This window comes from Morus notabilis, unplaced genomic scaffold (genome assembly GCF_000414095.1).
Source record: "Morus notabilis unplaced genomic scaffold, ASM41409v2 Scaffold109, whole genome shotgun sequence".
Classification (NCBI taxonomy): domain Eukaryota; kingdom Viridiplantae; phylum Streptophyta; class Magnoliopsida; order Rosales; family Moraceae; genus Morus; species Morus notabilis.
In genome coordinates, this window is record NW_010363046.1 from 457,066 (window position 1) to 483,937 (window position 26,872).

A 26,872-nucleotide genomic window follows, 5' to 3' on the forward strand; every position below is an offset into this window, starting at 1 on the left:
CATTCTGTTCATGAGTGTCGACACAAGAACTCTGATGAATAATACCCTGACTGTTCAGATAATCTCTTAGAACAGTTTTGAAATATTCTTTTGCATTATTTGTCCTGAAGACTTGGATTTTTGTTTGGAATTGTGTTTGGATCATGGTGTTGAAATTTTTGAAGATTTGCTCTACTTCTGATTTTTCTTTCATGAGAAATATCCAGGTAATTCTTGTGTGATCGTCAATAAAAGATACAAACCAACGTGACCCGGTGATATTTTTAATATTGGATGGTCCCCAGACATCACTATGAATCATAGAGAAAGGATGTGACATGTTATATGATCGGCTAGGATATGAATTACGAACATCCTTTGAAAGATGGCACACTTCACATTGAAAATTCTTAGATCTTTTATTTCTGAATAATGAAGGGAACAATTTTTCAAGATAAAAGAAATTAGGATGTCCTAGACGATAGTGCCATAACATAATTTCACTATCCTTATTAGAAGAAATAGAAACATGACTATTGTGAGACTGACTTGACAAGACTGCTTCGTGAGCTTGTTTTTCCACAAAGTGATTGCCTTTGAGGAGATAGAGTCCTGAGCACTCCTCAGCACTGCCAATCATCTTTCCCGAATCCAAGTCCTGAAATTCACACAATTTTTGGAAGAATTTAGCAACACACTTCTTATCTCGAGTCAGTTTACTAATTGACAATAAATTATAATCAAGATTTGGTACAAGTAAGACAGATTGAAGGGACAGAGTCTTAGAAACTGTGACCGAACCAAATCCTGCAACTCTTGAAGTGGAGCCATCTGCAATCTTAACTGAGTGATTTCCATTGTTAGGCACAAAATCAGTAAGAAGAGATTTATCTCCCGTCATGTGGTCTGAAGGGCCTGAGTCAATGATCCAAATATTTTTCCTTTCCTTGCTAACAATTAAGGCCTTTAAAAAATTACCTTTTTGAGCAAGGGACCCTGTAGCAACAGTAGAAGAGCTTGTGGATTGGCTGATCATCTTTTGAAGAAGTTAAAGCCACTCTTTGCTAAAGAGAATCGGTTCTGAGGTGTTGTTCTCACTGGCTGAAGATGCAATGTTGCCACGGCTTTCAGTTGTTGAACGTGAGGGTTTCCAATCAGTAGGTTTCCCGTGAATCTTCCAACAAGTATCCCTTGTATGGCCTGTCTTTCGGCAATGTTCACACCGGGGTCTGCCTCCTCTTCTCACCTTGTTTTCTGTGTTGTTCAGTTGTGGTCCACGTACAGCAAGGGCTGATCCTTCAGTGGCTGCGGCTGTGGGCTGATTGTTTAGTGTTCCTAGCATCACTTTCTTCCGGCTTTCTTCCCTCCTTACCTCCGAGAAGGCTTCTCTTAGACTTGGTAGTGGCTTTGTACCCAGAATTCTCCCACGGACTTCATCTAAATCTTTGTTAAGTCCCATTAGAAACTTAAACACTCGTTTCTTTTCAATAATCTGCCTATACCGATTTCCATCACTCGGACTCTCCCAAGTATACTCTTCAAACAAGTCTAACTGTTGCCAATAACGAGTAAGAGTATTATAGTATTAGGTAACAGAGGTTTCACCTTGTCGGAGATCATGGAGAATGGTTTCCACACCAAATAGTTCAGAGGTGTTTTCTTTGCTGGAGTAGGTATCTTTGGTAGCATCCCAAATTTCTTTGGCAGTACTATAGAGAAGAAAATTTTCTCCAATATCATTGATCATAGAGTTAATCAGCCAAGACATCACCATGCTGTCCTCAGCCCTCCAAGACCGGTATTTGGGGTCTTTTTCTCCTGGTGAAGTTGACAGGCCTGTGAGGTGGTCATCATTTCCTTTCCCACGAACAAACATGAGAACGGACTGTGACCACTGCAAATAGTTATGCCCGTTCAGCTTGTGGCTTGTGATTGGCAGAACTCCACTGCTGTCCGAGCCTCCATTGATCCCTGCCATTGGGGTTTCCTGACTGGAGGTAAATTCTGAAGTGGAGCTTCCACGGTCTGCTGCCATGCCATATTTGGCCATTGAATATTGGACTAAAGGAAGAAGGAATGAAAAGAAAAAGGACTACTAGACAGAGTCAGAAACCAGGCTCTGATACCATAAAGAAATGAATGAAAAATTATAATACTTTTCATTGATCTGGAATGGTAAAAAGCTGCACTTATATACAAGAGTGTGGCCTGATCTACAGCCTTATTATCAGGGAAAATAAAGGCTAATTTCTAGTCTAACGTAATCAAGAAATATCATGATATATTTCCTGATTTCCTAAATCAACTAAATAAGGAAAGATGACAGCTAGAGGCCTCTACAGCCTGTCAAATCTACAGCATGTTACAGCTGTGAATGGGCTGAATAATCTGGATTTTTAACACTTATATTATCAATTGAATAAACTTCAGGTATATTTATACACAGAAAAACGTAAAAGCTGATCCTAAGAAAACTCCTAGATACTAGGAACTACGTTACATATTTCTAGGAATTAGTTTACAACAGAACTTACAAAGTAGCATCAATTATATCCATGATTCTAGGAACCTAACAATCCTCTCGGCTAGTTTGAATTTCAACAGTTTTCTTTAATTTGATCTTCTTATTGATTTGATGTCTTTGAATTAATTTTGGAGTTTATTGTGGGCCATAAATATTTAGCACTTTTTCTGAGGAGGTGAACTCTATTTTGTTCTCTCCTGCGGACGTGTTCTGTCCAAAATGAGGGAAACTGAAAACAGTAAAAGAGTATCCTCAATGAATTCAGCTATTTTGGGGATTTTATTTGTGCACCCTTACCAAGTCTTTTCCCGCCTGTTTTGTAGGTTGCCAGGGAGTTGTCATTTCAAATTTCTGCTGAATATTCCTTGACTGAACCTCAAGTTGCACGTGTAATTTCGGAAGCAACTTTCATACGACGCTGCTCTTTTCATTGGAAATAGTATGGCTATACATGATGCAGACATGTATGGGCATGGATGGTCAAGATGTACACATAATACTTCAGCTATGATTTTAAACTCGGAACTATTTTTTCATTTGATTTGGGTGGTTGGGAACAGAGGAGCCAGTGGTATTGATGGGTTGGTTAGTACAGCTATTGGCTTTGCCTGTAGGATGCAATAAATGGGTAAGCCATGAGAGGTCTTCATATTTTTTGGTCACCGCTGGAGACTAGTTATGGTAGACATAATCTGAGAAATATTTTTGTCATTATTCAATGGCTTCTTTCGTTCAGTAGAGGTTCTATTTTCTTTCTTTTTCCTATTTCCTTTTCCTACCTAAAAAAATTAAACTATCATAATGCTGACTTAATATTCAGGTTCTTTGTGTGATTGGAGATGTTTCTTTCCTTCATAATACCAATGGGTTGGCAATTTTGAGCCAAAGGTAGGGAGCTTATCTATTTGGTTTTGCAGGCTTGGGTTATTATTTTGTGGTCCTTTTTTTTTTCCCCTCTTTTTTAAACCCTCTTAATTATAGTTTGGTAGAAATATTGATTACTATTACCTTGTAAGATTAGCAGCATGTTTTTCTGTTAGGTACTGAGTAATGTAATATAGTTAGTAATTAGTTTAATTGACGAGTGTTATTTTAGCAAATTGTTAGACGGTAGTTATTAGTATAAGAGGGGTTTAGCAGTGAGTGGAAGGCTTATGTCTGATTTGTGAGTGATTTGGGTATTCTTTAGGGCTTGGGAAACCAAGATTTGGGAGAGTTGCAGCCTCTCGAATGCTGCTCTATCAGTATTTCTTCATTTTATTCTGATTCAATAAAGCTTAATTTCTGCATAAACCCCAACTCCACCTAGCCAAACACTAATAAACCTCCCTAATTCTTACCCTGCCAACTCAACACACACACACACACACACACACGCACACACATATTAGTCATTCTCTGAATTTACATTAAGACCCCTCATTAGCCTAAACCTTCCTAGGCTGATGTGTAACAGAACCTTTATTTAAATCTCGTATGTCTGATGCCGAAGTGTGGTCCACTTTCTTTTGCTAATCTGTAGGCAGCTTTCATGGTTCCAACTGAGTTGCTTGCAATCCAGCATTATGATCATTTAAATAATTTGCTTGAAAAGCATGGAGGAAGTTGAGTGCAAACCTTCTATTGCGTTACTAACAGGTTCAACCCAGTTAAAACAATCACGGATGATACGTAAGGTACCAATAACCATCCTGGACTTTTGCTTTCTTACTTCTAATATCTATAGTCTTACCATTAAAATAACGTATTTCAGGATCTTCAAACTGGAGACATATTAATAGTCACTGCCCATTGGAACCCGCAGTTTGATTGCTGAAAGGTGGAGTTCTCTGCACTGCAGATTGCTGTAGTGGATGAGCAGCATCGTTTTGGTGTGATCCAGAGAGGAAGGTTCAACAGCAAGGTAGTGTGTTTTTATATGATTAGCAATTAGCATGATGATTATGGCTGATTAGTCTTTGGTGATGATACAGAATTGATACGGAATGGTAAGTAGAAATGTTATTAAGCACGAATTATTGAATTGAAACAACCTGCAAAGATGGAAAATGGTGTTGGATAGTCGAAAACGATTCCCAAGTTGCATCAAAGGTGGGCATCCCCTGCCAGTGGATCAACACCTCCACGTCACCCCCGCTGCCCTCTCTAGGCTGGCGAACACCCAAAACCTCTGCTGGCTCCATCAACATCTCCATGTTCGCGGTAAGCTAAGCAGGAAGCTCCTGAGAGGCCTCAGCCGATCCCAAACAACGCTTGAGTTGGGACACATGGAAAACCGGGTGAATGTGAGCTGACTCAGGAAGCTGCAAACGGTAAGCCACCTTACCAATCCGCTGTGCCACCTCATAAGGGCCAAAGAAACGGGGTGCCAACTTCTCATTCCTGCGACGGGACAATGACAGTTGCCGATAAGGACGCAGCTTGAGAAACACCAAATCACCCACCAAAAACTCGACATCCCGCCTCTTGCCATCGGCCACCCCCTTCATCTTATCATGTGCCCGTAGCAGGTGTAACTTCAGTTCATCCAGAGCAACGTCTCTGTCCTCCAACTGACGGTCAAGCGACGCTACTGTTGTCTTGCCGGAACCAAACCGGATCAAGGGTGGAGGGTCTCGGCCATACACCACACGAAAAGGTGTAGTATTGGCCGCCGAATGGTATGATGTATTATACCAATACTCGGCCCAAGCCAACCAACGCATCCATTGACGAGGTTTGTCAGACGCGAAACAACATAAATACGTCTCGACACAACGGTTGACCACCTCTGACTGACCGTCTGTCTGAGGGTGATATGCAGTACTACGCTTGAGTGATGTCCCTTGAAGACGAAACAACTCAGTACAGAAACCGCTTAAGAAAACCTTGTCACGGTCTGACACAATGGAACGGGGAATCCCATGCAAGCGAACCACCTCCCGCATGAACAAATGAGCCACCGCCGGAGCGGTAAAAGGATGACGAAGTGCCACAAAATGGGCATACTTACTCAATCTATCCACCACAACCAATATAGTGTCATAGCCTTCGGACTTAGGAAGGCCTTCAATGAAATCCATAGACAAATCCTCCCAAATCTGATCCGGAATTGGGAGAGGTTGCAAAAGCCCCGCGGGCAACAAATTGGAATGCTTGTTGCGTTGACAAACCGTACAGCGACCGACATACTCCTTAACCTCCTTGAACATGCCACCCAATACCAAACAGAGGCTAAGCGGCGGTAAGTTTTGAACACCCCTGAGTGCCCGCCAACCGGGCCATCATGCGCTTCTTGTAATAGGGCAGCCACTAACGGGGAAGACTTGGCCAAGACTAGCCGACTCTTGTACAAAAGCCGACCCTGCTCCAACGAAAAACCAAGATAGCTGGTGTCCCCCTGTAACAAAGCCTGATAAACTCCCATCAGCCGGGAATCCGACAGCACCTGTTGCTGTATCACCCCATAGTCCAAACCGTGTACAAACGATAGCATGCATAAAGAGGGCATCCCTTCCACACAAGAAAGCACATAAGCAGCCTTGTTCTCTATTCCCGGCCTGTATTGGATGTCAAAGTCATACCCCAACAGTTTAGTAACCCATTTTTGGTGCTCAGTACTAATCAGTCGCTGCTCTAACAGAAATTTCAAGCTCTGTTGGTTAGTGCGAACGATAAAACGCCTTCCAAGCAAATATGGTCGCCATTTCTGCACGGCCAAGACGATTGCCATCAACTCACGCTCGTAAATTGAACGTGCCCTGCCTCGAGGGGACAAAACATGGCTGTAAAAGGCAATTGGACGACCATTTTGCATCAACACTGCTCCTAGTCCATAGCCGGAAGCATCCGTCTCAACCACAAATGGCTGAGAAAAATCCGGTAAGGCCAACACCGGAACCGTAGTCATGGCCTTCTTCAATGCCACAAACGACTCCTCTGCCGCTTGATTCCACCCAAACTGATCCTTTTTGAGTTGCGTAGTCAAAGGACTAGCCACCATCACATAATTCTTGACGAACTTACGATAATATCCAATGAGACCTAAGAAACCCCTCAACTCCCGCAGTGTCTTGGGTGCTGGCCAATTCAGCATTGCTTCAATCTTCCTCTCATCAGCCGCCACCCCCTCGGCTGAAATAATATGCCCGAGATACTCCAATGAAGATTGGCCAAAACAACACTTTTTATCATTAACTCTCAAACTATGCTGCCGCAGTAACTCAAAGACCCAAAACAGGTGCTCCACGTGCTCTTCCAAGGTCGCACTATAAATCAAGATGTCGTCAAAAACACCAACACAAACTTCCGTAGGAAACACTTAAACACCTCATTCATTAAGGCCTGAAAAGTGGCCGGCGCGTTTGTCAATCCAAACGGCATTACCAAAAATTCATAGTGCCCTTCGTGGGTTCTAAACGCTGTTTTTGGTACATCCTCGGCGCGCACCCTAATTTGGTGATACCCCGAACGAAGATCCAACTTGGAAAAGATCTTCACCCCATGCAACTCATCCAACAATTCATCTATTAGCGGAATAGGGAACCAGGCAGGGACAGTAGCGCAATTCAAAGCTCTATAATCCACACAAAAACACCAACTCCCGTCTTTTTTCTTAACCAAAAGTACCGGACTCGAGTACGGGCTGACACTAGGTTGAATGATGCCCACTTGTAACATTTCGTTAACCAAGCGCTCAATCTCATCTTTCTGCACCTGTGGATAGAGATACGGCCGCACCCTAATCGGAGTCATTCCCTCTTGAAGTACAATCGCATGATCACGAGCCCGAGTCGGTGGTAATCCCTGCGGCTTCTCAAAAACAGCAGCAAACTGCCGCAATACTTGTGAAATCTCCTCTGGAATTTCCGTCTGCTTCCCCTCCCCTGCGACCTGTACACATCCCAACTCCACTAAGATTCCCTCTCCTGCTTTCTTGATTGTTTTCAGCATGGACTTTAAAGAAACCAATGTCCTACTGAGACTTGAATCCCCCTGCAACGTAACCGTTGACTCTCCCACCTTGAACTTCATTGTTAATGTCTGCCAATTAACAGTCATATTGCCAAGGGATCCCAACCATTGCATGCCCAATATGACGTCCGAACTCCCCAGCGCAAGGGGTAAAAAATCCTCAACCACCTCCACCCCTTGCAACCCCAACACCAATCCCCTGCAAATCCCACTCCCCTTCACAGCCTTCCTGTTCCCATAATCACCCCATACTCCTGGGTTGTAACTAATGGCAGGTCCAACCTCCACACCAATTCCATGGAAATAAAATTGTGGGTGGCTCCCGAATCGATGAGCACAACCACCTCCTGACTCCCAACTAATCCCCGTATTTTCATGGTTTTTGGAGTGGTGATTCCCACCACTGAATTCAAAGAAAGTTCCACTACCTCTTCCTCATTCACTGCTGTAATTTCTTCCTGTTCAATTTGACTAACTTCCTCTTCCTTTTCTAAAATCAAAATCTGTAATTCCTTATTCTTACAAACATGTCCAAAGTAATATTTCTCATCACATTTAAAACAGAGGCATTTTTCTCGTCTTTTCTGGATTTCAGCCTCAGAAAAACGCCTAACAGTAGGCATATCTGTTGGCTGAAACGACTTGTCGTTTTGTGAAGGGCCAAACGACCTATCGTTGGACATGGCTGATTTGAGGATATTTGTTGATTAGCTCCGAAAGGCCTGGTTATATGGTTGTTGTCGCATCCACGGGCTGGACGTCGTTCCTTTAGCTCCTCTCAAAGCAAAATTTCGATCCTCCACTCTCCGCGCCAGTTCGATGATCCGGTTCAACCCGCTCGGCTGAAGCAGGCAAATTTCCGCCCTAATCTCCGGCTTAAGACCGTTGATGAAGTCCTTCGAGGATCGCCGTGGGAATCTCCGTCAAAGGCGCGGCCAGCATCTCAAAATCCCTTATATACGCGCGCACTGTTCCTTCCTGCCGGAGAGCAAGGAACTTCTCGCAGTTCGACCCCTCCTGCGATGGTCGGAAACGGTCGAGCAACAACTTCTTGAATTCTAGCCAGTCGCGTATGGGCCGGCGCCCGTCTGTCCACTGAAACCAAGCCAGAGCCTCGCCATCGAGACTAATGGCTGCCGCCTCCAATTTCTCCTTTTCTCCCATGCGATTTAGGGCAAAAAATCGCTCAGCACGGAAAATCTAGCCATCTGGATTTGTGCCTTCAAAAATCAGCATTTCGATTCGCCTTGTCATCCCTCCCAACCGAAATTCTCCTTCTCGGTGCTCATACGCCGGTCCGCCTCCGTTCCCATTCTCAGCCCTAGCCTCCCTATATTCTGAATCCTCTCCTCCTTGTTTCTATAACAACGAGTCCAATTTCCCCAAAATCAATGCGACATTCTTCTCCAATGCAGGAATCTTCTGCAAATCATCCTTAACTTATTCCATCTCCTTTGCAATTCCCTCCCAAACAGAACTCAACTGTTCTTCCACGGTACCCAGTCTTTCCTCCAATTTCCTGGCCGCCATCACAGATTACGCAAGATCGACGCTCTGATACCAATTTGATACAGAATTGATACGGAATGGTAAGTAGAAATGTTATTAAGCACGAATTATTGAATTGAAACAACTATCGGAAGATTGAGACAAGAATCTTTCCGGACACAATTCCTACACTCAGGTTTTCGAGAGACTTGAACTCTCCAACTTCTCACAAAACAATTCTCTAACTAACTCTCCTCTGTTTTCCCTTCTATATATCCCCTGATTCTACAATAGACAACCCCACCCCCCGCGCAGAATCCCTAATCTACCCCCGTCTTTTATTTCTCCTTATGTAAGTAAAGTGCACCGGTGGCCTATCAGGTGATTGTTTCAAAAAAAAAAAAAAAAAAAAAAGCCTTTGGCCAGTGTTATTGATCTATCAATAAACTTTTTTTTTAATAAGTTTTTTGTCAGTTATTGGTGTATCTCTTGCATCGCACATGATGTTTATACATGTATATCCAGTCTATGGTCTGAAGAAGCCCCACCAGATGCACAATTACCCGAAGATCTTTTTAGGAAGAAACACGGTTACTCAAAACCTACCAAGTGATGGGTTCGACAGAAAATCAATGGAGTGAAATTCTTCACACCTAAACAGATGAAACTAACTTTGATTTGAGATATTTAGCAACTCCAAAAATACCAAAAAAAAAAAAAAGAGCATCTATTGCATGTCTTATTTCCATGCCTGGAGATTAGACACCTTAAGTATTCCAGTGTGGATTTGGGAGATTAAGATGTGGTCGTTGCTTCTCTAATTTATTCTTTGCTTTCTTAAATTTTGTATTATCATCATGTCTGATATTATGTTAATGAATGGTTCTTTAACTTGTTCCATTTATTCACTTAGAATTTTATTTAACAGCAATAACTGTACTGTATCGATGATGTCATATGTACGATATCAGTGCAGATGGCTGGCTTTAGCTTCTTTTTTTCTTTATTTATTTATTCAAACCCTCTCAAATACTGCAACACTATTTTGGATGCATTTGAGTTTCTGATACCAGTCAGAAATGAAAATTCAGATACTAGGATTAGGGAAGGAGAAAGAGATGAGCTAAATGAATTTTTAATCTGGTGTATATTGCTATTCTCTGACACCTCTGTTCATATAGGTTAGTTCATATCATGAGGAGGATGGCTATTTTCTTTGGGATAAAATAAAGTATTGGGTTTCATTATGGGTTTATAGGGATAAAAGCTTGGTAGACCTATTTTTTCGGATTTTATCAGGAGTTGAGCTCCTTTTATTTAGCCTTACTCTTGTTTTATGGAGAAGCTAATGCTTCGTTTTCGGTCTTAAACTTCATTGTATTTTTGGGTTTGGTTTGGTGAGGATAATTCTTCCTCCCTCCCCTTTCCTATATAATCAATAAAGTTTGTTTCTTCTTAAAAAAAAAAAAAGAGTTATGGAAGTCATGATTACAATCATATGTGTCCAAAAAAAATAAAAATAACTAATAATGTCAACACATGCTGGTTGTCTAAATTTTATTTTAACATGCGTAATTTTTTTTTTTTTTTTGTCCCCTTGATTCTGCAATGATTTGTGGAGTAACTGAGTGAGGGAACTAATCCTGCAGTTGGGCAATACTTCCATATGTTCAAGACTTGCTTCAGAAAATTCGGATGACTCCTCACAAACTGATAAGTTTATGGCTTCTCATGTTCTTGCCATGTCTGCCACTCCTATCCCGAGGACTCTTGCTCTGGCTTTATACGGAGATGTGTCCCTGACACAAATATACAATGTTTCTATCCTGTCGCTCCATATTAGTTTGCTTATATGTTTTTCTTTGTCATGTTGCATGAAGCTCATAGAGAAAATTTCGTGTGGTCTCCGCATATTTTGAAACGACAAGTAGTTTTGTTGCAAAGTTATAAGAAAATTGTTTGAGATTAAAGATCAGAAGTTCAAAGGAAGTAGGTATCAATTGTGTGTGTTTTATCAACGTGGTTATGGATGGAATGAATGTTAGAGTTATGCTAGGACGATATTGTTCAGTTATTGAGCTTTTTGTAGTTCTTTTAACATCTTTTGTTCTTTTGGATAAAGCTAAATGATCTTTTAATTTCATCGGACACACTTCATACACAAAAGATGTTAAAGGAACTACAGAAAGCTCAATAATTGAACAATATTTGATTTTAGCAACTTGTAATATGCTTCTAATACTTGGAAATTAGCAATGTGTCTATTACAAGTCGTTTATTCTAATATGCTTCTAATACTTGGATGTTTTCGATCTTTCTTATAATATTTGATTTTTGTGCTTTCACTTGAGGAATCATGGAAGAATGCAAAGTACATAAGGAAGCATTCTTATTCGTCCGTAGACTAAAACCTTTTATATTAAAAATACTGTTAAATATGTGGGAAGCAGTGAAAGAAGTCATGAGTCAGAGAGAGAGAGAGACGAAAACCTTTATATTAAAAATATTGTTAAATATGTGTTAAGCAATGAAAACAAGTCATGAGAGAGAGAAGAGATTAGTGTTTGATTGTTTCCACTTTAAAGGTCTATACATCGAGCACAAATAAATTCACAATTTTTTATCCTTGAAACTACTGTGTAAGTATTTCTGTAAGAGTTCATCTATACTTAGGGGTTAGCATTTTCATTTCAAGGACAATATGTTAATTTATTTGAGTGGCAATGATTTTTTGATTCTTTGCTTTCGTTTGGAATGTTATTTCATGAATATGATATCATATTTAACAGATAATCCTAGATGAATTACAAGGAGGAAAACTGTATCTTGTGCATCCAGTCATCAAACAATCTGGACAGCTGCCTCTACTTCTTGTAGCTGCAGCAGACTTTGAAGCTTTATCCTGCAGGTTTCAGGACTATCCTGCATGGAAAAATGAAGAGCGACGAGAAAGACGAGGCACTTAAACACTTTAGATGTGGAGAAACTCATATACTGCTTTCCACACAAGTAATTGTGGTTAGTGTTGATGTTTTGAATGCATCACTGATGGTTGTTATGAATGCTGAGAGGTTTGTGATAGCTCAGTTACACCAACTTAGAGGACGAGTTGGGCATGGAGCTAGGAAATCCAAATGCATATTTGTGACATCTACTGCTACTAGCCTTAACCGATTGAAGGTACTCGAGAAATCATGGGATGGTTTTCACTTGGCTAATGTGGACCTTTCTTTACACGGACCTGGTGACTAAACAGTCCGGACATCTTCCAGAGTTTCCTATTGCCAGATTGGAAGTAGATGGGAATATTTTACAACAAGCACGCCTTGCTGCACTGGTAAATGTTATTCCTTTGAGCACAATTTTATCAGTGACCTTTCTGAAAATTGTCAATTTTTTACAATTTTGTTCATTAATTATTGTTAGTGTGTTAATATTTCTGCTATAAAGTTGTTCTTGATGTAGGCTGCTTGGAGACCGCCCTCTTTGAAACTTGGTGGCTTAACAATATGGAATTCGAAGTTTAGAATTTGTAAACGAATCACTAAATTTAGAGAATAATTATGGATGAAGCTAAACAATGCAAAAGAGGTGGACAAGAAATTATTTCAGAATTTGTGAAATAATAGAATTACTAAGGATAATACTAGAAGAAAAAAATTTTGAGGTCTAATTTGGTTAGAAAGGTATTTAGACAGGACACAAGGAGGCAAAATATTATAAGGATGATTGGTATTGCCAGTTCATTGAACAATACTTCTGACAACTAACTTAGAAATTGAGAAGAACCTGATACATATACATCCTTAAAACTTTTTTTAATTTTTTTCCTCTCACTATAATTGATGCTTATACTGGACTTCTCTAACGTGTTTTGGTTAATCTGGTTGCAGAAGATTTTAAGTGCTTCTCACGAGTTGGAGAAATTCCTGCTGCTCAAACCAGAGCTTAGCATGAAACGGCCACTTTCTTTTCTGGGTGATTGAACTCATGGTAAAACAAGGTCTTTAAACCATGCCCAAATTATTAACTCTTGCACTGATGACACCTAAACTGCTGGTTGCCTTCAATTATTACAGACTTCATCATCTGTTTCAAGTTGCTATAACGGACTTCCTCACACTGAATTTAACATTTTTACGTCGTCCTGAACTCTTCTAATTCACAGCTTAGATAAAACAATGCAATAAGACCAAGAAGCGTAAAGTTCTCTCACATTTTTGTGGGTCCTTATTCAACACCAAGGGAACAACAGGTGGTCATCACTGTCGTCTGTATCCATTATAAGTCCCTTTTTTTTTTTTTTTTTTGTGATAGTAATGGCCGCCATTTTGGAGGATGGATTTTTGTTCAATCTGTATATGGATAGCATTCGTCAATAGGGCTTCTCCACTTTCTTTTTTTTTTTTTTTTTTTTTTTTTTTTGGGGTTTCCAGTGAAGCAAACATGCCTCAGCTAAGCAAGTTATTAGAAGCGTGGCCTCTAGAAAATCCACACTCTGTTTATCCTGACTGAAAACCTTGTCGCCGAAGCCACGGCTTGTTTGTAGATTGACTCTTGACTAATATAAGTTTTTTGTTCTTGTACATATATGTTTGATAACATCGCATCTTAGCAAACTATCTTGCCCTTTTGTTAAACGTCTAAAATAGTCCGTTTAGTGCTAGACTAGTTTGTGGTCTTCTGCATACTCCCAACACAAGTTTCGTATACAAGGGGTTTATTGAATTAAAGCATCCATGATACAATAATTTCTTCAGGAGAAGAAATTACACACACACACACACACACATTAAATAAAAATAATTCCAAGGATTACTATTATCTGCGGCCTCCTTGAACATGAATCTTTATCTTATTTTAGAATCTTAACTTTAAAAATTTTGAACCTTACCATCTAATGTTATTTTGTCATGTTATATCTCTATTAATTTCCTCTATGTTCTTGAAAACGTTTGTGGTATGTGGTTGAAAAATCAGAAATGATGTCTTTTACAAGATGTGGATTCTATTTTATAGGTTGACATTTATTTTAGACTTGATCACGAAAGTTGTTTTAGAAACTTATTAAGCTTGAATGAAAGTTAAGTTGAAGATTAACTTAACGACAAGATTATTAGTAATCACTGCCTCTCTTGCTATTCGCCTGATGACACTTCCATCTTTGTATTTTGTTTTTAAAAAAAGAAAAAAGAAGTTGGAGATTTTCTGGTGATGTTGATTTGGAGAATCTCTATTATTCGTTTTCTACTTCTGAAAACAAAAAAAACAAAAAAGCGCAAGTGTTGCGAAGGCGTAATCTAACATTCTAATAATTCAAATGTAACGTGACTTGACTTATGATTTGGTTGTATATTGAATGGATAATTTGGTTTTTGTTAAACAAAAAAGCGCAAGTGTTGCGAAGGCGTAATCTAACATTCTAATAATTCAAATGTAACGTGATTTGACTTATGATTTGGTTGTATATTGAATGGATAATTTGGTTTTTGTTAACATGTTGTATCATTGTTCCGTAATTGTTCGTGTACCTGTCCAAGAGAGAATTTGTTGAAAATTATTAGCAGCTTAAGGGTTAATTATTTAGTCTATACTTATAATGGTAACAAGTGAAAGAGCTTTCTCAAATAATGCAACGTTCTCCGCTTAAAGAAGGTAACATGAGAAAAATTTTCAATATTGAAATTTTCATTTTGAAAATTCTCCACATTTTAGAGTTTAGTAGGTAATATGGATTTGGGAGAGTGCTTTTCTGCAATAATGCAATGCACAAGATGGAGCACTCTTTTATTTCTACTCATTAACATTAGTCTATATATTTCTATCTTTTAGATTAAAACTAGACAAATGATAGAGTTTTTTAAAATGAATACTTTTAATAAGTTAAATACTTACCAAAGTAAAATCTGTAATGTTTTTTGGATTAACTCACGGCTCATTCTATTATGAAGTCTTACCATGAGGTTGCACTAGTATAAGCGCATTTTGTACCTTTTTATTCATAATTTCATTTGAATTAGATACTTTAGAAATCATTATCGCTAGTAAGAAGTAATCATATTCTTTGCCCCCCAACACAAAAAAAAAAAAGTTAATTGTCGGACTCCGAATTTTTAATTTTGATAAATAACATCTTAAATTTTCTAATTGGTTACAAATTGTAATTGTGGTTCAATAATTAACGAACATTGATTAGTAGACGGAAATTGCCCAAGACTTTTACACAAATGCAGCTGAATTTTTTATTGATTAGCAAGTTGGATCTTAAATTTTTTAAACTTTAATTTTTGAATTTGAATTATTGTCTATTAATTGACATACGTTATAAATTGGACTGTATTGTCAAAGATTATAAAATTTAGAGTTCAAAAAGTTAAAACTAAAAGTTTTCGATACGACATGTACATATGATAAATTTAAGATGCATTAATTTAATTTACTTAAAAAAATAAGAAGAAAAAACCTATTGTAATACAGAGTAAATTATGAGTGGACACTTGATTTACGAATTCAGATTCATAATTCAGAATCATTTTCAATTTACGTATATTTTTTATGAGATAAAATACTATAACGAGTCATGAACTATGATTCAAATTACGACACGTATACTCATATTAAATACCCTCTAAATAAGGTTAAAACGCGAGAGAACAGGAAAGAGCAAAACCTAAAATGTTTTTTTGAAGCGGATGAAATTCCTAATCGATGATATCATATGTACACATATAGTGAAGAGTTTCAAAGGGGAAAATTTGCTCATAAATGATATCATATGTTGTACATGCGTGTGACTGACATATACTTGTCTAATATTATTATTAACTGATAAATAAAGAATGAAAATTTAATTATGTTTTGCAACATAATGAATGAAGAGGTGACTAGACTAATGAGGGTAATAAGCGATGGGCCCCACCTGCCGTCCACTGGGATTACAAGACACGATCTGTTTTGATGGACAAAACCCAATCAGCCAGTCACGAGGGAGAGGACAAGCAGACCAAGTGGGCCCCATGCGGTCCCCTACCCAATCATCATTTGTTGGGTCCATGCCCTCCGTGTTCCACGTAATGTCCCAAAAGTCATGATCGAAGTGAGGTAGGACCCACTTTTCCATGCTTTTGCTTCTTTTATTTTATTTTACTTTATTTTAATTTGAAGAGATTCGAATTCTACACATCGCAGTGGTGGTGGAAAGTAAAATTATTGTTAGGCTATTCCTATTCTTTTACCAAGTTCTACGAGTCTAGTTTTAAAATATGCAACCTACAATTAAGAAGTGTGGATATTTATAGATCAGTCTCAAATTTAATTAGATAATTAAAGGTATATTCTTTTGTTCAAAAAAACTCAAAAAAAGACGATTTAAGTTTTAATTTTATTAAAGTTCACGTTTTTTTAAGTTTTAATTTTATTCAATTTTACTCAACTTTATTCAAGTTCTAACTTCAACTCAAGTTATAACTCAAATTTAACTCAAAAACTACACTCAAGTTACACTCCAAAAGAATAACCCCTAAATCACTAATGAGTTGGTATAACATTAAATACGTTTTTCTTTCTCTTTCTTTTTTGAGGATGCACTTTAAGTTTGATATTAAGGTCTCGATTCGCAAATTTGAGTTTTAAATTTGAGTTGAGATGTGACATTTTTTTTAAAGTTTTTAACTGTAGAAACTTAAAATTAAAAATTGAATCAGTGAAATAAATGAGACTTAAAACTCTGTCTAACCAATCTATATGTAACATTAAGGGTCCATTTAGTTCACTGATTCAAGTTTTTAATTCAAGTTGAGATGTGACTTTATGTGAGAGCTTTTTACTGTAGTAAAAAAGTTAGATGTGATTATTTTTTAGAGCTTTTTACTGTAATAAAATTTAAATCGGTGAAATGAACGGAACTTAAATGTGTGGTGGTATGAACAAAAATGAGTCAATTAGAATATATCACTTCGATAGTAGTATTATTTAATTCTATTACTTTTGTAGAAAATTTGAAATATATGGCTTTTAATGAGTTACAAGAAAAATTTACTCTAGACAATTAGATATAGTTAATCATTGATTAATTGGAGTTGATTAATATTTAATTTAAGGGTTGAAAATTAGGTATAAATGAATGGTAGTATAGACTTCATACCACTTGAAAATTATATTAATCAATGAAAATAAAATAAAATGGTAGAAACCAACAAGCGACTCTTTAGAAATGGTATATAGTTAAATTAGCTTAATAAAGAATAATTTTATTGAACCATAGTTGGACGGAAGGCACAGAATCCTTGGGATATCCAAAATAGGAGGAAAAGAGGGTGAACAAAACAACCGGACCGTTTGTTTTTGTTTTCTTTTTTACGCTTTTCAATGAAGAAAAATTAAAACGGGAAATAAAAATGTGTTTGGGAAGAATCCGTACCAAAACTAAAAATAAAAACGTTTTTAAATTTTTCTCAAAAACTCATTTTTTTTGAAAACGGATGAAATCCGTTTTTCTTTTTCTCCCTTCGTTCTTCTCTCTCTTCTCTGACTGCCCACCACCCCCCTGACTACACCCCCCCTCTCCAAACTCTTCTTAAAATTAAACCACAAAACACAATTTCAGTTTTTTTTAAACTGAAAACAATCTCGGAATAAAACTATCAAACGCATTTTCAGAAATGATTCCAAAATGAAAATGAAAACGTTTTCGTTTTCATTTTCATACAAAAAATAAAAACGTTTTAGAACTAATTTCAAACGCACCCAACATGTCGTATCATAGATTTTTTTTCCCCCTTTCTTCCCTCTCCACAATTTTTTTTCCTTTCTTTAAAATTCTATGATAAAAGAGAGAAAAAAAAAATACTATGCCAATAAGACATTTTCAAACTGTCACATTATATATAATCATATATTATATTACAAAAATAATAAAAATTTAACAGAATGAAATGAAAATTTGACAGTTTAAAACCAGAAAGGCTAAGGACACCAACTCAAATTTTAATTTTTATGTGTTAACTGATGTGACATATAAATTATCATTTTTTATTAATAGATGTAATTTTTTATTATTAATTGACGTGATAATATTTTAAACACCCGTTAATAAAAAAGTGACAATTCATATACCACATCAATTAGTACATAAAAATTGAGATTTGAATTAGCATTCTTAACATTATTCATTTAAAATTACAATTTACTAATCGAGAGATTTCCATATCTAATTATATAGTTCTCACTTTTTTATTCTATTATAAAGTATTTGTATACAAAATACTTTATAAGCGGGATACGTTTAACACTAACGATAAAAACCATCCTACCTAGAGTATTTCTTTTGCATCATATCATAAAATCTCTATCTTTCATGATTTGTCTGGTGATAATTCATATCTAACTCCATCACAAGTTTAAAGTTAGAACCCTTATATCAAATTAATTTTTTTCTTTTTCCCTCGTGCTTGCTTAATGCTAATCGAATTGAAAAAGTTGCATCGGAACGTGTGCACGACCACCTGACCTGATGGCGGCCTCGTCACGCCATGGCTTGGATGAGAGGACCAAATGGAAAAAAAAGACCATATTTATTCTTTTTGAAAAAGAAATTGATGAAGAAGTTCGAGGAATTTTGTTAGTGATATTTGTTCTTTTTTTTCGACATGATATGACAATTTACAAATTCTTATAATAAAAAATCGAACGATATTGTTGTATCTCAATTTCTCAAAGAAAAACAACTTTTTGATGATTTTTTGGCTTGTGTGTAAGATGATTTCATCAATTTGCTTGTTTAGTCGAGTGAAATATTTGCTATTTATGGCTCAGGACCATGGTAAAGCATTTCTCAAATTTAGTTAAAGTGATACGTTTATAATCAAGAACAAATATAGCTGACAATAGTGAATATTATCACGGGAAAAAATAAATTTTCATTTTGAGGCAGAAAAGTAAATTGCGTACGTAGTTTTGTACTTCGTATATTTGTGAGCATGATGCCACGATAGTTGTAGTAGAAAAGCACCAATTATGCATTAGTTAGACCAATTTCATGTATTAGCTCGATTTTATCTATTAATATGAATTTTTTCATAGTGTTAGAAATTTCGAGAATAATAGGCCAAGATTTGAGGAGAATTAAAATTAATAGGTCAAAATTTTAGAGAAATTAGTAAATAGGTCAATTTGAGATAAATCTGGATTTACAACTACATGAATTTTTAAAAATCCCTTAGATGAGAATAACCCAGTTAAAACCCTACTCTCTGTTAGGGGTGGTAATTCGTGTTGACGAGTCATGTTCGTGTCGTGTTAAACCATTCAGTTGACATGAATAGATCTGATATGAACACGACTCGTTTATTAATCGTGTCAAAATACAAAACCCAAACACAACCTGTATATTAGTGGGTTGACATGACATGACACGACAAACCCGTTTATTAAGCATGTCGTAAACGTGTCATGTCAACCCGTTAATTACCTGCCAACACGTTTATGAAATAAGTATGTAATAGGTACGTTTAACCTATTAACAACCCGTTTCTGAATCCATTTCTAAACCTATTTATGAAATGAGTGATAAATATACCTATTTCTGAACCTACTTTGAACCTGTTTATAAAATGAGTGATAAAACATGTTTCTCAACCTGATTAACATGATGTAGAGACATTACATAATCTAAGTTCAAAATTAAAACAAACACAAAAGTCTCTCACAAATTAGAAAACAAACACATAAAAGTCTCACAAATTAGAAAAAAAATATACACGATTAATAATTAAACATTTAATTAATTTGTTGTAGTGGGGGGACTCCAAATACATTATTACGTTCAGGAGAACTTGATACCTGTGAGAAAGGCTCATCATCTTTCAACGAAAAGTTGAAGATATCTTGTGTAAGATCCTCTAGCTCTTCATTGAAATCTACACGAAAATAAATATATATAGATACAAGTTAGTTCAAAATCAATATAGAAAATATAAATAAATTAAATAAGTTTGAAACCACCTTTGTCACCATATAACCAATCTTTGGTACAAACAAGTGCTTCAATTGTCTTTGGTTTAAGTGAGCTACGAAATGAATTAAGAACTCTACCACCAACACTAAATGTAGCTTCAGAAGCAACTGTTGAAACAGGGACAGCCAAAATATCACAAGCCATAGAAGCTAATGCTGGATATCGAAATTGGTTTGATTTCCAAAAGGAAAGGATATCAAGCTCCGCGTTCCTAGCCAGTCTTGGCTCATCCAAATAAAGGTCAAGCTTTGATTTCTGTGACGCAGTACTAGACTCAACCGAAGACATCTCATCAAATTCCTACAAAATGAGAAGGAGATAGTATAAGAATACACAAGGAGACATAAGCATAGAGCATCCACATTACCAATAAATAGAGGACTAGGAATTACCTTGAATATAACATCCACATCATCACTTCCTTCTTTTTCCGTCATAAAATATTCAAAAATATTGGTCTTTTGGCTAGTTGAATCCTTATTGTTTTTATTGTACTCTTCAAATATAGAGTACAACGTACTCCTCATTGTTATGCATTCAAAACAATCATCTCCATAAAGCTTTTTGTAACTGAACTCGACAAGCCCAAGCTTAAAATGAGGATCTAGAACACATGTTATAGCCAAGGTAAGATGGAACTGAGACCAATACTTTTGAAACTTGCCCCACATTGCTATTGCCATACACTTTAAGTACTCATCATCACCTTCTGAATATTGTTTCAACATGAAGCAACAATGCCAAATGGAAGGGAAGTACAAGTTGGCAGTGGGATACTTTGTTTCATAAAATTTAAGAGTTGCATCATAGAACAACTTCAAAAAAGTTTTAATCTTCTCAACTTTGTCCCACTCGGCAGTAGAAGGACAATGCTTGTAGTTTGAATCACTCAACTCTAAATGTTGAAAGACACGGCGATAGTAAAGAGTACTCTCAAGCATAAGATATGTCGAGTTCCACCTAGTTGGTACATCTTGACATAACCCTTTCTTATCACCAATTGCAACTAACTTCACACAATCTAAAAACTTTTGTTTCCTCACTTGGGATCCCTTGACATAATTGACACTATCACGGATCTTAACAATGGAATCATCAATCTGCTTCAAACCCTCTTGCACAACTAAATTTAGTATGTGTGCACAACATCGCATGTGAAATAGATCGCCATTGTGTACAAGAACCCCTTTCGCAACTAATTGCTCTCTTAACATGTCAACATAAACACCATTTGCAAAAGCATTATCTAGTGTCACACTAAACACCTTGTTCTCAATTCCCCAGTCACTCAAAAAATCATAAAGTTTTTCAGACAAAACAACGCCACTATGTAGGGGTGGCATAAAACTAAAGTTTAACACTTTTTTCTGTAAGTTCCAATTATTATCTATGAAATGCGCAATGAGACAAACATATCCATCACTAGCCAAAGAACTCCATGCATAAGAAGTAAAGCTAATTCTACCCAGAGTAGTCTCTAACATGCGTTTAATTCATGACATTTCCTTTTTGTAAAACCTTAAAGCATCATCCCTTGTAGTATTTCTAGAGACCAATTGAATTACCAGTTTCGTACTTGCTATCCGCGAGGTATGCAGAGCTACAATGTTTGTACTTGGCCTTCAATTTCTTGTCCGGACCCAAAAGAAGATGAACAAAGTGACTCCAAACTTTTGAGGTCAGCTTCCTTTTTCTTCTTTGGAGTTGATCGCCTTGAGTTTCGTTATTCAAACTCGATCCATCAATCTCTTCAACCTCAACATCCACACTTTGAGACTCAATGGACTCAATATCAATTTCCATTGTGTTAAATTAATCTGCACAAAATAAAACATTAGTTAACATTAGTTTACAGTACCAGAAAACCATATAATTAGATCACAAAGAGATCATAACTCTTGTTCTAGCTGTGCAATAATAAAATAAATGGAGTTTAAATAATTATATGTTCTATATTTCAATAGACATTCACCAATTGATCACAGCATTCACAAACCGTAGATAATTAGAAAGAAAGTCCTCCCTTTCTAAGACCGAAATGAACTCTTTCTCAGAAACAGAAAAGTGAAAGAAAGGAAAAGGCAAAGCAGATAACTCGTAATCAAAAGGAATGAAAACTAAACTGAATCTGTTCACCAAGCAATCACAAAAACACCGAATCAAATAATCAAATAAACTCGTAATCAAAAGGAAAAGTGAACCATTGGAACACAAAAACCGAACACAATCACAATCATTTATCTTCTCAAGCTTTAACAATAATCAAATAAACACCGAATCTGTCGAATCAAATAAACACCGAATGACCAAAATGACCGAGAAGCCAAAGCCAACAACACATGAACCAAATAAAGGAAACTAAGAAACGGAAAAGAGAAAGTAATAAGAATGAAACAAAGTAAAGCAAAGCAAAAGGAACCATTGGAACACAATAAAAAACAGAAGACAAAGTAATAAGAAAACTAAGAAGCTCTTTCTCAGAAACAGAAAAGTGAAAGAAAGGAAAAAGCAAAGCAGATAACTCGTAATCAAAAGGAATGAAAACTAAACCAAATCTGTTCACCAAGCAATCACATAAACACTGAATCAAATAATCAAATAAACTCGTAATCAAAAGGAAAAGTGAACCATTGAAACACAAAAACCGAACACAATCACAATCAATTATCTTCTCAAGCTTTAACAATAATCAAATAAACACCGAATCTGTCGAATCAAATAATCACCAAATCAAATAAAAAAAATAGGGCGGAGAGAGGAAAAACCTGGCGAAGAACAACACCGAATCTATTCCCCAAGCAAAGAATATGTTCCCCAAGGTTGATTCTGATGAAGAGTGAGAAGAATAAGGACCGAATCTGTTCCCCTGCCTCCCCAAGGTCGAATCTGACGGAGAGAGTGGAAAGTCTAGAGAGAATGGGGCGGAGAGGAAAGAAGAAGAAGAGAAGCGGTGGGTCTGGACTGAGAAAGCAGTGGGTCTGGACTGAGAGAAACGGTTGTCCTTCGGTGGACTGAGAGCTCAGGCGGCAGAGAGGAGAGTTGAGAGAGAGTGGAGGTTGAGAGACCGAGAGAGTAGAGAGAGTCGGGAGACCAAGAGAAAAAGGGTTTGGAAATTATGTTGGACTTGTGGCTTGTGCGGCGGCAGTTGGGATATTAGAGAAGAGAATAACAAATAGTGAAACTTTTTTTTAACCTAGGTAATAAATGGGTAACAAACGGGTAATAAACGGGTTGTATAATCGTGTTATCTAAATATGACACGTTTAATAAACGGGTTATAGCGGGTCAATTGTGGGTTGGCGGGTCAACCTGAAAATAACACGTTATTTAATCGTGTTTCACGGGTTCGACCTGATTTTGACTCATACCTATTTATGTTAAACCCAAACCCGCTAATTTTGTGCGGGTTTTGAGTCGTGTCATTGTGTCGCTACCCGGATTGCCAGCCCTACTCTCTGTCATACTCGTCTCTCTCTTCGCTTTTTTTTACGTGGTAAATTCAGAATTTACTCAGTAAATTCAGGATTTACGAATATAACTTCACTTAAAACCTTATACGAAAAAGGTTATAAACTTTACTGGTAAAGCCAGGATTTACCAAGATAACTTCACTTGGAACCTTATGAAGAAATGGTTATTAGGTTTAATAGTAAACTCAGGATTTACGTAGTAAATTTAGGATTTACCAAGATAACTTTACTTTTAACCTTATAATGAAAAGGTTATCAACTTTAATAGTAAATCTAGGATTTACGTGGTAAATCTATAATTTATCAAAATAATTTCACTTGGAACCTTATAAGGAAAAGGTTATCAACTTTAATGGTAAATCCAAGATTTACCAAGATAACTTCACTTAGAACCTTATAATGAAAAGGTTATCAAGTTTAACGGTAAACTCAGGATTTACATAGTAAATTCAGAATTTACCAAGATAACTTCACTTGAAACTATATAAGGAAAAGTTTATCAATTTTAACGGTAAACTCAGAATTTACATGGTAAATCAAGGATTTACCAAGATAACTTTACTTGAAATCTTATAAGGAAAAAGTTTTCAATTATAATGGTAAACTCAGGATTTATGGAAAATGAAAAATGATAAATAAAAAAAAGAATAAATTTAGAAAATGATAAATTAAAAACATAAAATAACCTATTAATTTCTATAAGCTTCCATAACTTTTAAATCTTGCCCTATTTCCTGCGATTTCCCCTTTTTTTCTTCCTTAAAGTAAATCAAATGATAATCAAGGAGTGATGTGTCGAGTACTCCAATGCAATATATCATTGGTGAGATAATTCAATTAATGGTTAAGTTGCATGTGTATATATGTTTGTCCACAAGTAAGGATTGTATAACATTTGTACTTATGTAATATAATAATAACCATAATAATAATTAGAAAACTTTATGCTTATTATAGAAAGTGCAACATCTAGATGGAATCATGTTTATAACCTGTCGGTTCATATAAATTACAATTTAATATATCTATCTGACCGAAGTTGACAATTATGCTATCGATCTCTGAAGTGTTTTTGTCTCTTTTTCTTTAGTTTGTTCACGATAAAGCCCATCATTTCTTGAACATTTATTTCCTCTTGTAAAAATAAAGGAAACAAAAAACATGGTTATTATCAACTTTACGCATTAATGAGGAGGTGAATGGTACAGTGTCAATGATTTTAAATTTCATTATTTTTTGAGGGAAAATTAATTTTCATTTAACATTTTGGTTTGGTCGTCTACTATTTTTCTTTTCTTTTTGTTTCGTTTAATTTAATAGTTTGTCTTTATCTACAATTTTTTTGAAAAGGAAAATCCTATGCAATTAATTTTAAATTCTATGAGTAGGTGATTTGCCGTTATTAATTATCTGAAATTGGTGAATTTTTTTAGTGCGTTTCCATTTTTCATATTTCTATATATATATATCAGTGTGTGTTATATTCTCCGTAGTCAAATGGGAATTATTATTAGCTATGACTTGGGAATTGGGCCATATATTGGATGCAGGTCACAAGTCACTTTATGAGGTCAAAAGCCATTTAGCTTATTTTTTTGAGTGAAAAATTCAAAAAAAAAAAAAAATTGAATTATAATTTTATTTGAGTTCATATTTTTTTAAATTTAAATTTAAGTTTAAACTCGAGTTCAAACTCAAATTTATGACTAAAACTCGAGTTCAAGTTTTCCATTCAACTCGAGTTCAGAAACTCAAACTCAAATTAATGAACAGTACTTTTTCTATTCTTAAAAATGCTATAACTTTTTCGTTTTAATTCTGATTAAGATGATTTTTTTTATGCGTTGACAATGAAAAGACGAATAAAACCTGACTCATATACCCTATTAAAATTTTTTATCAGCATTGAGTTTTTATTAAAATACTATCTAAATACAAATTCAAGTTTTGACTCACTCAAACACAAACTCAAAAAGATTCTTATCTCAAACCATAATGATGTACACAATTAAACACAAACTCAAGTTACAAGTTCAACTCAAGTTATAACTCAAATTCAACTCAAAAATTATACTCAAGTTAAACTCCAAAAGAACAAACCCAACTTTTAATCACTTTTGGAAATTAATCTAATACGCTTGTGTTATCTTTCTGATTTTCTATTGCAATCGGTGCACAAGAAGTTCATGTATAATAACTTATTTAAGGAATCAATCAGTGCACGAGAAGTTCATATATAATAACTTATTTAAGGAATTAAATCATTTATTTATATCCAAGTTGTGGAGGGAAGCGCAGCTAATTCCAAGTTCTATGGTGATATTATAGTTTACCAAAAATAAATAAAGTTGAGCTACGAGAGTCCTTGAATGTTTTGAGAAAGTGACTTCTAAAATATAAAAAAAAGGAAACCACCAGATTATTTGAATAATTTTATTCCCGCAGTTACTTGAACTCACTAAAACTTGTCAATTTAATACTCAATATTCTAATAGAGCTTAATCGGCTATGTATTGTACATTTGATTGATTTTTTTGAAAGGCAATAGTATAACTATATTAAAAAGTCACTAAAGAGTTAATATACAGGACAAAACTAGAGAAGAATAGGGTGTTACTCATATGACTAAACAATACAAATGCATCATTTACTCAATAAGGGAGATAACTCCTCCAACTAGTGACACTATAACAGGGTTCGGCCTCTTCGAATGGACTCTAAATGAACCACGTCTCAATCCCAAAATGGACTACATAACTTGGACTTAGAGCGGTGGGGAGACCACCTTCTAGTCAAGATATAATATTAGTAGATGGGGACACCATCACCGTTATTACAATACAAATAAAAATATAAAACAAGAAAATAGAAAAAAAAAATGTAAAGATCTTAAGAAATCAAACTAGCAAAATCAAGCCCCTCAACGCCGAAGGTATGTAAAACACAAGAGGAGTGGCACTGGAAAAAAGCTCATGAAACGGCGACAAAAGCACCAGACACACATGCCGCCGCAAATGAGCGGGGACTGCCACATGTTCCAAACCACCTTCCTCGCCTCCCTTCCACGATCTAATTCCTAGAGTTTCAACAGAATCTCACAGCGAACGCGTTCTAGATCTAAAGTAGAAGATCAGAAACTAATTTTCCTTGAACAACTCCATTTCGATGACTATCCACACTTCCATTGGCACGAATCCGACGCCGGTGACCTATGCGATCTCTCTTACGAACTTTGGAGGCCAGCAGCCCGCCAAATAGCCGGACCATTGACCCCAAAATACTCTTCCTCTAAGCTTGTTGCAAAGCGTCTCTCTTTAGCTTTCTCTCTCTAGAACTTTGACAGCTAGGGTTACAATATATTTAATTGATTTTGATATTTTTCACCTACTATACAAATAGTTGAATTCATTTTTTCTCCTAGTACACACAGCTAAATTCTTTTTT

General features: G+C 36.2%; 2 protein-coding genes and 1 long non-coding RNA gene across 3 annotated transcripts; 1 reads left to right on the forward strand and 2 right to left on the reverse strand.

The window, feature by feature from the left end:
- Positions 1-1,027: 1,027 nt before the first annotated feature.
- Positions 1,028-2,029, reverse strand: LOC112092581. The gene is made up of 2 exons (XM_024169112.1): positions 1,574-2,029; positions 1,028-1,531 (listed from the first exon to the last, which is right to left on the reverse strand). The coding sequence occupies exons 1-2, from the start codon at positions 2,027-2,029 to the stop codon at positions 1,028-1,030; spliced, it is 960 nt and encodes a 319-aa protein (XP_024024880.1).
- A 1,033-nt stretch (positions 2,030-3,062) lies between these two features.
- On the forward strand, positions 3,063-10,768 carry LOC112092576. The gene is made up of 5 exons (XR_002902652.1): positions 3,063-3,131; positions 3,324-3,391; positions 4,026-4,179; positions 4,257-4,406; positions 10,594-10,768. It is a non-coding gene; the product is annotated as an uncharacterized LOC112092576 (long non-coding RNA).
- Positions 10,769-19,575: 8,807 nt separating this feature from the next.
- LOC112092582 (zinc finger BED domain-containing protein RICESLEEPER 2-like) lies at positions 19,576-21,761 on the reverse strand. Its single transcript, XM_024169113.1, has 5 exons — positions 21,524-21,761; positions 20,351-21,435; positions 19,946-20,258; positions 19,765-19,860; positions 19,576-19,580 (listed from the first exon to the last, which is right to left on the reverse strand). The coding sequence occupies exons 1-5, from the start codon at positions 21,759-21,761 to the stop codon at positions 19,576-19,578; spliced, it is 1,737 nt and encodes a 578-aa protein (XP_024024881.1).
- Positions 21,762-26,872: the final 5,111 nt, after the last annotated feature.